The sequence below is a fragment of the Agrilus planipennis genome, unplaced genomic scaffold, assembly GCF_000699045.2.
Source record: "Agrilus planipennis isolate EAB-ADULT unplaced genomic scaffold, Apla_2.0 scaffold95, whole genome shotgun sequence".
Taxonomy (NCBI): domain Eukaryota; kingdom Metazoa; phylum Arthropoda; class Insecta; order Coleoptera; family Buprestidae; genus Agrilus; species Agrilus planipennis.
In genome coordinates, this window is record NW_020438861.1 from 939166 (window position 1) to 954523 (window position 15358).

At 37.2% G+C, this 15358-nt stretch overlaps 1 protein-coding gene across 2 annotated transcripts in view; it reads left to right on the forward strand.

The window, feature by feature from the left end:
- Positions 1-15358, forward strand: part of LOC108735918 (hemocyte protein-glutamine gamma-glutamyltransferase-like) — a 47590-nt gene that overhangs the window by 20203 nt on the left and 12029 nt on the right. For both annotated transcript variants that reach the window (XM_018468149.1, XM_018468148.1), the window contains exons 5-10: positions 4257-4440; positions 4512-4729; positions 7674-7865; positions 8043-8262; positions 8430-8588; positions 8662-8891. In XM_018468149.1, the coding sequence (XP_018323651.1) occupies positions 4257-4440; positions 4512-4729; positions 7674-7865; positions 8043-8262; positions 8430-8588; positions 8662-8891 (1203 nt within the window). The remainder of the gene's footprint in view (positions 1-4256; positions 4441-4511; positions 4730-7673; positions 7866-8042; positions 8263-8429; positions 8589-8661; positions 8892-15358) is intronic.

Consider the following 15358-nt stretch of genomic DNA (forward strand, 5'->3'; position numbering starts at 1 on the left):
CTGCTGGATAGGACGATCATGTCGTCAAGGTAGACTAGGATATGTACCCCATCTAGTCCGGTCTTGAATTTGTCCATCAGCCGCTGGAATGCCGAAGGGGCGTTGCGCAGTCCGAAGGGTAGACGCGTGTACTGGAAAATGCCAAAGGGAGTGATGAATGCTGTCTTTTAATGGTCGTCGGGGTGGACCATGATTTGGTTATACCCTGCCCGTAGGTCCATTGTTGACATATACTGGGCATTTCCAGTGGCGTGCAGAAGGTCTTCTGGGCGGGGTAGTGGGTAGGCATCGGGTTTGGTGACAGCATTTAGTCGCCGATCATTGACGCATAGGCGATGGCTTCCAACGGGCTTAAGCACCAGCACGACTGGAGAGGCCCAATCGCTTTCATTTTATTCTATAATTTCGGCGTCGAGTAGCGCCTGGACTTCTTCTCTTCTTGAAGTATGGCCTGGCGGGATCTGCTCATCCGGAAGGGGGGGGCTTGCGACAGGAGCGTGGTTCTCGGTACAGATGCGATGCATGAAGCAGTGTATTTAACTCAGCGTGTTGAGTTGGTGTTAGACTATGGCCTTCGTCCGGGCGTAAGTCTAGAGAAGTGACCTGGATCGACGCCATGGGGAATAGGTTCGGCGATGGAAGTAACGTCTGAGGAAGTAATGGGTTTCAAAGGTGGTAACATTATATAAAGCAATATATGTAGAGTAGCATCTAATATAACTATTAACAGTAACAGTAACAGTAAGTTGGCATCGTGAAGTTTAGCAGCTGTTACAGTACAATAATAATGCCATTCATCATAATTTGTGATGGAGCATACTACAGCTTCATACAATGAAATTAAGCAAATATTACTATGTAGAGCCACTGTTCGCAAAGGTCTTATTTTTTAATACAGATGCAGCTATATTTCTTTTTTGTGTTCCTGGATTCTGCGTAAATTACCTATAATCAACCCCTAATCAATATAGATGCATGCCTACCTGAATTATTGCATGTACAGACACCTTTTTTACGTGTTATTTTATATGAGAATTGTTATTTGATATACAAGGGTATAACAGAAATAAGTGCCGAGCTTTGGAGGGTGTAAACTAGATGCAATAAACAATGGTACGGTGAGTTCAGCAGTGTAGTTTAGGGCAGTGCTTTTTTTAAATCACAATAATTTACAATCCTAAGCCAATTCTGTACATAAATTGACAACATAGGTGTCTAATACTAATTAGCGTAAACTCTGCAGCTACATGGATGGAAAGGTAAAGACTGACGATTATCGTCAAAACAAATAAATATAAAAAATTTAGTACATAATGGTGAGACTAAATAAATTAAATTAGATTACAGCAGCACTATGTACATGTACGAACACAAAATACACAAAGAAAGAAAAAATATAAGTTACGTAAACATTAGCCGGTAAATGAGTATCATCTGGATAATTGTAAATCTATTAAGACAAATTTCCACACTATTGAAGTATTGCCAAGGTGCGTTACCTTTTTGGGAGTGATTGTAAGTAAACTTGCCAAAAAAATCAAATAAATCTCTAAACATTTGGCACAACACATTTACCGAAAACAGTTGTTGAAATTGCGAAGAATGTATGAATTTACGTTGCAAGAATCGTGATTACTATTACTCAAAATTCCGTCCCACGTAAAGCAAAGCCTGTAAACATCCTATGGAACGAAATAGACTATGCAATACTTTTCTTTCGAAACCACGTACACAAATCCACTCGCAGCTGAAAATCAGTTTCAAGCAAGGTTTGCACTCGCTGCAAATAATAAGGATGCAGCAACTGTTCCTTTAAAGATTGCCACACTGAGAATACATAACATAAAGTTTTTGAACTTAAAGTATCGCTAGAGATTTGAAAATGCGACAAATAACCTAAAAGCTAACGCTTTCTAATTAAAGTATTTGCAATCGTGGGTCACTTCCGCTTATAACGGAAGTCGACATCAACTAGCTTATTCTAAATGGAATTCTATATTTTTTATGCTATTTTTAGATTCAGAGAATCTTTTTAGGTTGACTTTGATTGTACAACTCTATCTGAAAAATTAGTAGTTTTCGAGATATTAGAGTTTTATGAAAATTTTGAAAATTGCATTTCCATGCTAAATAGCGGATTATTCAGCTAATTTGGAAACTACCGTAACCATAGTGGGTTATCAGATATCTTGAATCTGTCTCAATCTTACGTTATGCTCTTAGTATGGTAAATGTATATTGGGTATTAAAAATGTAGCGTCCAACTTATAAAACTTCGAACACGGTTAAGTTGTTTTTTCAAACACCCTGCACATTTTCTCATCAATGAACGTAGAATTGAATTCTGCGTCTATTGATATAAAGATTAGTAGGCAAACATTGTTTTAGGACTCACATAATTATATTGTCAAAATTCCAGGATAGAAATAGTTTTAATGTGTTTGTTCTAATGCTGCATAATAGAATGATATTTGAAATTTAAGATGGCTCATGTCTACATTTTTAAACAATTGCCCTTGGAAACGACCCCCTAGGTTACCCGACTTAACCCCCCTCGACTTCCATTTATGGAGTCATGTAAAAAGCATGGTGTACGACTACCAAGTTGATACCCCTGTAGAACCAGAAGCAAGGCTAAGAAGAACATACAGGGAATTAGACTCAATTCAAGTGAGGAAGGTTATAACCGACGAAGTGTATCGAAGGCTAGATGTGTGCTTAAACAGGAATAAAGGACATTTGCAACATTTATAGTTTATCCCTTTTATTTAGTTGTGTGCTGTATGATTTTCATTTTATTTTTAACATTCATGTGTTCAGTTTGACAAGAATAGGAAGAAGTTTCAGTTACGTTTGTACGCTAAAGAAAGACAAAGAAAGTATGCGGAGTGAGGACGGCAAAATAAGGAAGATTTCTCGCATGCCTCCTCTAAACATGAAGAGATCCACATGAATTGCTAACCAAAGTGTCCACTGCTTTGAAATAATTGAGTACAAATAAAAAAACCATTGCAGCTCGTAGTGAAACAAAAGAAAAGCACATGTGGACCCAAGAAAGCAAACCGTAATAACAACAGTTAAATAATAACAAAAACGATAAAAAACACTCAAATAACAAGAACTAATAGGAGTAATTCTGGTACGCCCGAATATTATCTCGCCAAACGGTCCAACAAAAGTGGCTTCTTCGCATCCACAAGCATTTAGTTTACCACGCATCCATAGGCAGAAACAATCCACACTTCTTTCTATTTGTGTCAACCTGTATTTATTTTTTTTCGCCTGAATTTGTTTTGCTCAGCGGAGGAAGATTCAAACATCTACTTGCTGAAAACGAATCCCGGCGTAGCCAACCTCAACGTGATAGGCACGTTAGCTTAATTGAATAAAATAATTCGAAGTGGTCTGTATTCTGTCGAAACTGCCAGACGCGGTTCGCGATTTCGATCTTTTGGAATCTCATCAGCGCGTCGCAGGCAGCTTCGATAGAACACAGACCAACTTTTACCTGCTGTCTTAACAGTGCGTTTTAGAAAATACTACGAATGGCGCAGTAAACGCCATCTGTAGCACGATGCTACATTTTGGATTACGTATGCTCCAACAAGGTCCACTTGTGTGGATATCTACTTGCTGAAAACGACTCCCGGCGTAGGTTGGCTAATTCGAATTATTTTATTCGATTAAGCTAACGTGCCTATCACGTTGGCAAGTTTATAAGTTGGTCGGTAGATTTTCAATACCCTGTACATCTAAGGCACTAATTCCAGGTAGAGATGGGTACGAGATAGCTGATCACCCAATATTGCCACGGCAGTTTCAAAATTAGGCGAATAAATCGTTATTCAGCATAGGAATGCAATTTTCAAAAATTTTAGAAAAATCGATATATCTTGAAAACTATCAATTTTTCAGATAGAGTTGCAAAGTCAAAGTTGATTTAAAAGGTTATCTGAATCTAAAAATTTCATAAAAAATATAGCATTCCATTTAAAATAAACTAGTTGAGGTCGACTTCCGGGATAACCGGAAGTGACTAATGATTGCAAATATTTTAAATAATTAGAAGGAGCGTCAGCTTTTAGGTTATTTGCAGCATTTTCAAATCTCTAGTGATATTTTAAATTTAAAAACTTTTAATGAACGGGTTGGTTACGTGAAAAACCCTGTATGTTTTTTATGGTACATAGGTAGTAATTTTATTTTATATTTCACAAAAGTGTTTTTATACTGTAAATTACAAAATTTATTTTTAGATGATTTAGTATGCATGCCTGAGAAGAGATTACTTGATGAGTACATTTTGACTGATGTTGGTAAGATATGGGTTGGTCCATATGGTTCAAGTAGGGGCCGAGAATGGGTTTTCGGACAATTTGATGCCTGCATTTTACCCGCTGCAATGCTTATGTTTGAACGATCTGGTCTACCATCAACAAGGTACAAAATAAATTCAAATGTCTTTCAGAAAATTTTACTAGATAGGTATTTTTACTCCCATTATTTTCAAGCCGAGGAGATCCGGTTAAAGTAGTTCGTGTAATTTCCAAGCTTGTAAATTCCAATGACGATGATGGAATTTTGATTGGCAAATGGGACGGTGAATATGATGATGGTACAGCTCCTGCGGCATGGAGTGGCTCCATTGAAATACTACAAAAATTTTTAGACACGCAAGAGCCAGTAGGCTACGGACAATGTTGGGTATTTGCAGGAGTTGTTACAACAAGTAAGTCTACTTAATAAAATTAATATTTTATTCATAGTCAGCAATTTATTCAGACTGTGAGGTGTGGATCGCGATTTCGAATTTATTTGTTCTAATTCTTTTAAGTACTCTCTACCTGCTTCCAACTTCCAGAGATATTGTTGAAAAAGAGTGCTTCCATCGTTGGCGTCGATCTTACTTAAAGTTGCCGTGCCGGTGTACTCACTTCAAAATTAACTATAATATTCGGGTGGACAACGGTTTCCTTTTAAGTTTTCATTGGTTTTGTATGCTGGACAGTTTTTCGCAAATAACTTTTCATTGTCCTATTATTGCCGTCTTATTAGTCCCTCCGTAACTACCACTGTCGATTCCCATGATATTCCTTATTTAAAATAATCATCTCTCCTGAAAAATGTGCCTGGCAGGCCTCTCAATAAATTAGTTTGTAACAAGTTATAAATCGAGAAGGTGCAAAAAACATATTTCTTGCAAAAAAAATAACCTAAAAAATGAACAAAAAAAATACTCACTCAAACAATAAAATTCCGCGTGTTCTATAAATTTTAGTGTATTATTAACAAATCTAAACGATACAAGACATATTTAATTTAAGTGTACATTTGCAACGAAACGAATGACAGAGACATAGAGACAGAATGGAACTGCAATAAAATTGTAGGTACCTAAAGAGAGCAATTACATGATGAAGGGCAAAAAAGATATAAGGCGTTAAAGTGGGAAATAACTAGGAAGTAAAGGGCAGCTATCTAACAGTGGATTAATATGAGGTGTAAAGAAGTAGAAGAAAAATTTGAAGTATGAAAAACCGATGAGGCTTGTAATATAATTAAATGGAATTTTAGAGATATGGGGTACAGTAGTAATAATATAAGAAACGAGGCAAGGGTCATCTTAATAGAAAATGAGGAAAAGGCAGATAGGTGGAAATAATACTAAATATAATAATAATAAATAAAAAGGTTATGAGTTAAGAGATATATTACACAAGGAAGATAGTGTGGAGATAGGTGAGCTAGGTTATCCCAAAATGAGAGAAGAGTTTGATGTAGCATTAAAAAACTTAAAAAATAATAAGGCGCCATTCATAGATGAGATACAGGCGGAAATTCTAAAATACTCAGGACAAAAGGTTAAAGATCGTATATTTAAGCTAGTTAGTCACATTTACGAGACGGGGAAAGCCCCAAAAGATTATAAATGGAACGTGGTAGTAACCATACCTAAAAAGAGAGGTGCGGATAGGTGCAAGACGTTTAGAACGATTAACTTAACTTCCCGTGCGTCAAAAATCTTAACTAGAATTGTACAGAGGCGGAAGAACTATTAAGGGAACATGAATTTGGGTTTAGAAGAAATAGTGGGACGCGGGAGTTCATTCTAGCTTTATGGGTAGTAATAGAGAAAACGATAGAAAAAAAAGCGTGCGTACATAGGATTCGTTCATTTAAAAGAAATTTTTGACAATGTTTAATAAGACAAAATGTTAAATATACTTAAAAATGTAGGGATGAGTTACAGAGATAGAAGAGTGATACTTAGTTTGTACAAAGAGCAACAGGCAGTTATGGAGCTGGAGCAGCAACGTAGAGTAGCAAATTTTAGAAAAGGAGACAGACAGGGATTCACACTGTCACCGCTACTTTTTAATTTATATATCAAAGACGCGATCAATGTCATTAAGAACAGTACAACTGTAAGGATAGATATGCAGGAACAAAGAATTAATATATTGTTGTGTACTCGAAAAAACTACCCGTCCAATCTTGTACATCAGTTCGGACGTAGTGAAAATGCAGCACTTCAACAACAAGACAAATTTATTTCACAATTAACAAAAATATTATTAGTAAAGGTAAAGGTCTGAGTCAATCAACTGCCGATTTAAGACTACTATTTTTTCTGAACACCGCAACAGCGTTTGGTACATATAATATTGAAGACATAATAAAGCTAATTTTATAAACAGTATAACGATATGATTCATAATACAGTAGTCGAACACATGAAACATAAAACTATCTAAAAGAATGAAAACAATTTAGCATTTCCGCAACAAATATACTTAGTTTTGCAGAAGATGTAGTAGTATTAGCAGCAAGTAAGGAGGAGTTAAAGATAGCTTTAGATAAAATGGAAGCGGTATTGACCAAACAGTATTGTATGAAGATAAATAAAAGTAAAATAATAGTACTGGTATGCAAGGGAATAAAAAGTAGGGAAAGAGCGAGGGTAAAAATAGGAGTCGAAAAATTTGAAAAACTGGCTAATTTCCATTATCTAGGAAGTCAGGTCAATCAGGACGGAGGGAGTGATAGGGATATAATGCAGAGGATAGCACAGAGTCAAATCGCCTTCAATAAAAAGAGGCCACTTCTAAGCTCGCGAATGGTTAATTTAGAAATTCGAAAATGATCGTTAAAGGTGTATGTTTGGAACATCAAGTGTCGTTCCATAAAACTGGTGCGAGACAAAAATAATCCTAATAATGAACAACAGGTAGACCAAAAGAACAATCTGTAAAATATAGAGAGTTAGACATAGAGGTATTCAACTAGTATACTTGCCTAAGTATTTTATTTTCATCGTTAGAACTATCTAACAAAGCAGTTTATTGGATATTGACTAAAAAAACAGAGCCTTTCGATCAGTTTGGAAGCTATTTATATTAAGTTAAAACGATAATTGCGAATTAGAAAGAGGAGACTGTGGTAAATATTAACTAAAAATTAAAAGGAATACTCACCCCTAATTACCACAAATGATTTTTTGCATTATCAACGCGAGACTGAGACCATTTTTAAGATAATTGCGAAATATACAGAAAACTGTTTGATATATTAGTAGTGCTAACCGTATTGTATGCGAAATAGAAAAAGAAAGTGAGAATGAATTTTGATTTCCGAAATACACTAAATACCTAATTTCTAATTCAAAACTTTAGTTTGCAGGGCTTTGGGAATTCCCTCAAGGGTTGTTTCAAACCTTGTTTCTGGACATGACTCAAATTCCACTATCACTATTGACAAATATTTTGATGAAAAAAATGTAGAATTAGAAGACTATAATACTGATTCAATTTGGAATTTTCACGTGTGGAATGATGTTTGGATGACCAGGCCTGATCTACCTGAGGGTGAGTTTGAAAACTATATCTATTGTTTTACCCAGGAAGGAATGAATTATTTAAATCAACAAAACGTATAATATAACATCTATTTGTACATTTTTTGTAAGTTGAAGCAAATTTTATAAAATATAAGTTAGACGTGATACCTAATACCATTCTGTTACATTATGATTTATTCACTAGGGTATGGTGGTTGGCAAGCAGTAGATGCAACACCTCAGGAAACTTCAGACAGCGTCTATCAATGCGGTCCTGCTTCAGTGTATGCCATTAAGAACGGTGCAATTGGTTGCAATTACGATGTTCCCTTTATGATAGCAGCTGTTAATGCCGATATAATGCGTTGGAAAAGAAATCCAGAATGCGATTTGGGATATTCAAAAATTTCTTGTAATAAATACCAGTAAGTAATGTTAGTGTTTAATTGTTCTTTTTATGGAATTAGTCGTCAACATAATTATGCTAGAATCCTTTCAAAAAATGTTTCATATGACAAGTTATAGCACACAAACCTTGAATTTGAAACACCGTTATGCCATGAATAAAATTGTTCTTTCTTTTGCAATAAAGTATTGGTCGTGTCATATTAACAAAGAAACCATTTATGTATGATCCAAATGGCGATCGAGACCGAGAAGATGTTACGTTACAGTACAAATCGAAAGAAGGGAGCAAAGCGGAAAGATTATCCCTCTTAAATGCCGTTAGAAGTTCTCATATTGGAAAAGTGTAAGAATTCTCGTTTCTTATGATAATTAATTCAATAATCTACCTAGCCCATTTGACGACGAATTATTTTTAGCATTTATGAGTTACCAGATGCGGAGTTGGGTGATGTTGAATTTGATTTAGAAGAACTAGATCTTATCAATATCGGTGATGATTTCAATTTGATAGTTAAAATGAAGAACAAGAGTAACGAAATTCGTCACATTGAAGCACTTTTATCGGCGAATAGTGTATTTTACACTGGAATAATACACAATTCAATTAAGAAAGCAGAACTGAAATACTCGTTAGCACCAAATTCAAGTAAGATTAAAGTAGTAATAAATATACTAGGAGTAACAGAAACGAAACGAAAGTCTGAGGAAATGAACTAAATAAAACACTTAAGCCCAAAGTTCCACATAAAAACGGTTAGAACTCTGAAATACGCTTCATCTGAATTTGGAAAGCTAACAAGTACTACGCCTGCTAGTACGGAACCCTCTCTTTAACAGATTCAAAATTGTTTTCATGCGTAATTTCAAATTAAGTATGGAATAAGCTTTGGAATTTAGATTAATTCAGTCTTTAACTGAGGATAACACCTTGGGTATCGTAACGCGTTTTATGTATTTAATCGTTTTATGTAGATTTTTGGCTTACGATTAGTGTTTTATAAACCAACTGTCTCATCATCGGTAATGGTAGAAACATAGATAAAAACTCAGTAAATTGGGCAAACTAGTGAAAATGTTCTGCTCATTAAGATGACGAGTCGAAAATGGTCAAATTCTTACTAGTTTAGAAGTTATAAATTGAAACACATCTATTTCAAAATTGGGCTCTTACTTTATTTTTAGAGTAATCGATAAATTGTATTTACGCTTTTTTATTAAGTTTATATTTTATGATTAATCTTCAACAACACCACCACTCCAGGATATAAATTCTGGAGACTATGGTCTTCTTTGTTATTAGTGCATTCTAGATCATTCACTATAGTCCTCTTGACGCTTTTTCACGTGAATAGCATTTAAACTATTTCATAAAACTCTGAATGTAAGGACGTGGGCACACAACGTGCAAGGTTGAACTGACCGATTCTAGTAGTTAAAAAAGAAAAAGCTGGAGTTCCGAAAGGGAATTCCCATAGATTTTCTTCAAATTTTTATCACATACTCTTTTATGGACTAAATAATGATACTTTTGGGGATATAGATAAGTTTAGGTCTTTACACAGCAAAATGCACCGTTCATTGGTTACAACGATGCTCTGGTATTCGTGCGGTTCCAAATTCTGAATTCAGCAGATGAAATGCTTTTTTTAGAAATTGAATAAGTACCTACTACTTTCATATTTGAAAGCGTTTTTTAAAAACGGCACTCTCTTTCTTTGACTAAAATAATTTAAAATTACGAAGGAAGATGCCATTAAAAAAAGTCCCCCCCCCCCTATGAATAAATGACTATATAAAGTAAAATTTTTGAACCATCATAAACATGTTAAGGGACATTTGCACCAAAAATCCTTTGCGTTTCATGTTCAACCAAGGTCAACAAATGTCCAAAATGTATGGTGTATTTATAATTTTATCAAAAGAAGCTAAACTAAACATATTAAAAACAAAACGTCAGAAAAAAAAACAACTCCATCGGGTAGGTACAGAACCCAGGAACACACATGCCAGACAGGCACTGTATCCATATAGCTGGATGAGTATTTCAACTTACATGCATACATATATGTTTCAGTCAGTCCAATAGTTAATTTAATTTCCTATTGGTTTGTACATGAAAATGGACTTTCCCTAACCCACATTCAAACATGTAATCCTACCTTAAGGAATACTATCTGCTAAAAATTTTGAAGTCAATATAACAGCTTCCATTTCGAGAAATGTAAGTTTAAGTTTTCATCACGGGAAATTTTATTTCTTTCCGGTACAAGCAGTCAAAAGTCCTTTCAGGTATCATCATCTAGTCTATAAAGGACTGTATGGTAAAAATTTAAAGCCAGTAGGAGGGTGCCACCTTTTGGAACTCCTGGTTGACATTATGACCATATGGATACCTGTTTTTTCAAAATTCTGGATACCGACGATTTTTCAACTCGCATCTCCTCTTGAATTTTTCTCACTAATGTATTACCACAAAGACGTGGATGCAATCTAAAATCAGATCTTCTATTCGCGTGTAAATGCTATTTCTCAAAATTTTTTTTGAAAAAGCAGTTTATCTCAGTTTAATAATTCAATGGGCATGTCAGGAAGATATCACATTTCTCCCAAAAAAATCAAATCAAAATTCAATATAACGTTCACTTATAAACTTGAAGTTTCCGTTTATCGGGAATAAATGGATGAAAGGAAGGACTCATATACAAAAATCAAAAATTAAGAATGTAAATAGAATATTGTTCAATTACTCTAAAACTAAAGAAGTGAAGAAGAAGAAGAACGTGTTTCATGTTTTTTGTGATAACTTTTAAATTAGTAGGAATTCGACTATTTTCGACGGCATATTAATGAGCAGAAAATTATGCCCACTTTACCTACTTACTGATTTTCTGTCTCCACTATTAAGGACGATAGCCATGGTAGCCCACGTCCAAAAATTACCGTATAAACGGTGCACTATGAGATAGAGAATGAAAATTCAAGTAGGAAATTCTTTTGCACAGTAGGTATTCGGAAAACATTGCGAGAATGAAAGAAATAACATATATAATGGACCAACTAATACTCCAATGATGTTTTGTTCAGAGTATAAAAATCAAAACAGCAACGCTGCGTAACTAATAAGACTAAAAATATAAAGAAGGTAAAGCACGTGGTCACAAAACAACAAACATGAATAATAAAGAGCACATACAGAAGTAGAACTAATTACGCGGCCGTTGCGGATCGATAATGAGGGTGTTTTCGCACTTCGGCCGAATAGGGCAGCACTACACACAGCAAAACTTTATCCGGTTGTGACGCCGCAAGTATGTCCTGTGAGACTAGCAGCCGATATAAATAATCCACTGATTCAAACTTTACCAATAAATTGTACATCGTTTGCGGGTTCTAAATATGTAAGTATCATAATTGCGCGTCCATAAGTTCTTTAAAAAAGAAAAGAAAAGTGTTTCGGGTGTAAGTGGAAAGTAATAAATTGTTACAGACGGTCTTAATAACGACAGTTATATCTAATAACATAACATTCCAATTCGTAAGAGTGGTACCTACTTTGAATCGTGGTTTTGTAATAAAGCCGCCACCAAATCGTTCGTAATCCGTATGTAATTCGCTATAAGCCTTGCGACTGTAAACACATAATACGTCTATTGCTAAGGCTGATTTGATTGAGTCGAATGACTGCTATTGTTCTTCATTGGTCTGACTTAAATCGCAAATCCTTTTACAAACCGCCTGAAAAAACTAGCTAATCCCAAAAATGGACGCACTTCATGCTTGTTGGTAGGTACTGGAAATTCACTTAATGCCCTTGATTTTCCCTCTTCGACGTAATACACTACTTCAATTTTAAAGTTAAGTTTGGCAGTGTAAATCTATTAAACAATTCCCCTAGCTTACCTAAATCCTCCGCAATGTTTTCTGAAAGAATAATTATGTCGTCTAGATATTTTCAGGCTGGTTAATTAATTATATGTATAGTGCACAAACTTTTTTACTATTTAGAATTTAGAAAAGGGAAGGTTGAATGGGAAGAGGTTCGGAGCGGGAAGGGGAATGAGTGTAGGAAGGAAACATTGGGCGAAAAGAAGAATGAAATGGGAATTGGTGGGCCATCTCGGATGAGTTGGATGGGCACTCGCGCTAAAAAAACGAAAGTAGGAATGAGCGGAATGGAAGCACCTCAGAGTAGAAGGTCGCAGGGCCTTCTGAAACGGTCGTTTGGTTTAGGGGCGAAGTCGGAAAGTGTCGAGATGGACAGGTTTCGGGTGACCTGACACTGAGGCTCTGAGATTACCCGCGAACCTAACTGCAGCTTCAGGGAGTGAAGGTAGACCAATTTCTTTCAGAATTTGGGTATTTCTGATGAACCAGGAATAGTTGAGTGAGAAACGATGAATCCGCATGTAAGTGCCTTGAAGAATTTGTAGGCGGTGGGACTCCACAGCCCCAGATGGGGATGACGTAGGAGTAAATGCTTCTGATGATTGCGTTGAACGCACGGATTTTTGCTTAATGGGAAATAGAGCTGTTTTGGAAGAAAGGTTTGAGGTAGATAAAGGCGACAAGGCCCTTGCCACGGGTGGCAAGGATGTGCTTTCGCCATGTCAGTGTTCTGTCAAAGGCGACACCGAGGTAAGTAACGGAGTTGTTCCATTTGATGAGGTAGTTGTTAACGATGATGGCGGGAGGTTTTCGGGTCCTACGGGATAAAAAAATTGCTTCCGACTTGGCCTTGTTATTGGAGAGTTTCCATATTCGATACCAATTATACAGGGCGATTGAGGGATGGGACGGCTTGCGTAGAAAAAGTTGAACAGAAAGGGTGACAGCTTGGAGCCTTGGGGGACGAGTTTGCTTGGGGATAAATGAATGTAGATCAGAAGCACGGAAGTGTGACGGTGCTTGTTTAGGTTGTCAGAAATGATGCAGAGTGCGGTTATGTATTTTGATGGCAGAACTTTTAGGACATCGTTGGGAGTTCCGTCCACGCTAGGGAATTTTCTCTTGTTCAGAGATCAGATTGTGAGGAAGATTTCACGACGGGACGTGTGTTTAAATTCAGAAACAGTTGAGACGAAGTTTTGGGAGGCGGCATTGGTTCGCTCGTGAAAGTCGGAAAATTCAACAGGACTGGGAAGTGGGAAGCTCCGGAGACAGAGAAATTCTGCGAAAATTGCAGATTTTTCCTCATCTGAAGTGAACGGAGCCGTTTTATTTTAGCAGCGGGAGGTGAGGAGCGGATCACTTTCCAAGTACCTTTCGGCCTGAGCGATATAATCGTAGAAGGTGACTCTGCAAAATTCGGTTAGGCGAGTTTTAATTTCTCGCTGGAGGGCGTTTAGTTTAGTACGGTGTGCGGAATCACGATGTTTTTACCACATACGGCGGGTTCTTTTTTTCCTCTTAACGATAGCAAGAATGTCTGCGAGGAGGTTTCTCTGGAGAGGAGGAGGGGCGGGAGGTCGTGGAGAGTTCGATGGCGTAGACCATCTTGTTTAAAAGAAGATTCACACCTTTGTCGAGTTCAGCTATTGTGCGAATTGAAGTACACTTGATGGAGGATGTTTCGAGGATGTAGCGGAGACGTAGCTAGTCTAGCGAAGTTGTAAGGTTTGGGGGGTTGAGGGTTGGGTGTTCGACTTATATTAAGGCTGGAAGGTGTTCGGAGCTTAGTGCGTCGAGAGGGGTGGGAACGGCTTGAAGAGTGACATTTTTTACGACGAAAATGTCAAGAATGTCAGGAAATTGATTGTAAGGGGGTGGGGAGGTACGTAGAATCTGGGGGCGCTTCAACGGCAGTTGAGGTCAAGGACTTTGGCAAGAAGAAAAATGCCTTTTTTGTTAGTCGGCAGCCCCAGGAGACGTGTTTGGTATTGAGGTCGTCCGCGACGATTTTCCAGATATTTTGGGGGAAGAGGAGGGGAAATACGAAAGATTTAGCTCAGGTGGGGGGTAGTAAAGGGAAATGATTCTAAGAAGGGCAGAACTTGGACAGGCTAAAAATGCCAACTGCTTCTCATGAATTAGTGGTCAAAGAGATGAACCTGTGTTTTAAAGAGTTTCTGGCAAGGATGGTTACGCCACCGCCTCGGAAGTATTCACGGTTCACTTCTATAGGATGTGAAATTTGGGACGAAAAGTTTGACCTTCTGGGATAAGTGGGTTTCCGCAAGGGAAAGTCCCTCCAAGAGTGCGGAGGTAACCATTGCTAGAATGACTAATGTACTGTGAGTTAAAGCACTCTTGTTTTAGTCGTGCTGGTATACGGAAAAGAGAAGATTAGGTTAGGTTAGCTTAGGTTATGTCTGGTGGTGGTGTGTAAGTTCAGAGGGACATTGTGTATTCCGTCCCAAAGAACTGTAGGTTAGTTAAAGGTTAAAATGAGACGATAGTATTGGTTTATTGTTACCTACTGAACGGCTGGGCTAATGCTGTTAAACCTGAAAAATTAATAAAAATTAAACCCAAAGGTTATTGGCTGTAGATACGAACGGCTGGAGCGTTTAACTGTCGAACAGTGTATTAGTATATACATAGAATAAATATAGCTATAGTGCTGTAGGCTGCGAGGCTGGTAGACTGGAAGTTCGTCGCTGCTGGAATGGTCCGTTGATTTCGAAGGTCGAGTATTAGTTTAAGATTGTATTTTTGTATATAGCTCGAGGATCGACCCTTTCCCCTTACTTAGAATTTCACAACGCTTTTCACTTTTTATTTATTACACCTCTCATTTCCTCGATTAGACACACTTTAGGTCATCTCCCCTCACCTATCCCTAGAATCTCTTTTAAATACCTGCAAATTCGTTTCCTATTTGTGTACTCTATATCTTCTACGCCTAACTCATTCCTCCATATATATTTAGGCGTGTTTTTTGCTACCCCAAAGCCATCTTACAATATCTTCCTTGAACCCTACCTAGTCTATCCAACTTTCCGAATCCCATACCTCCACCCCATATAGTGCCACCGCTCTCACTAGCGAGTTCATTAAGTAAACACGGTCGCCTCGTAGGTCTCTACCAGCCCTTTTTGCGACCTCCCAAGTGGCATTTGCCGCTTTTTGTGCCTTCCCTGTAAGTCTTCTTACATGACCCTGAGTGCTATTTTT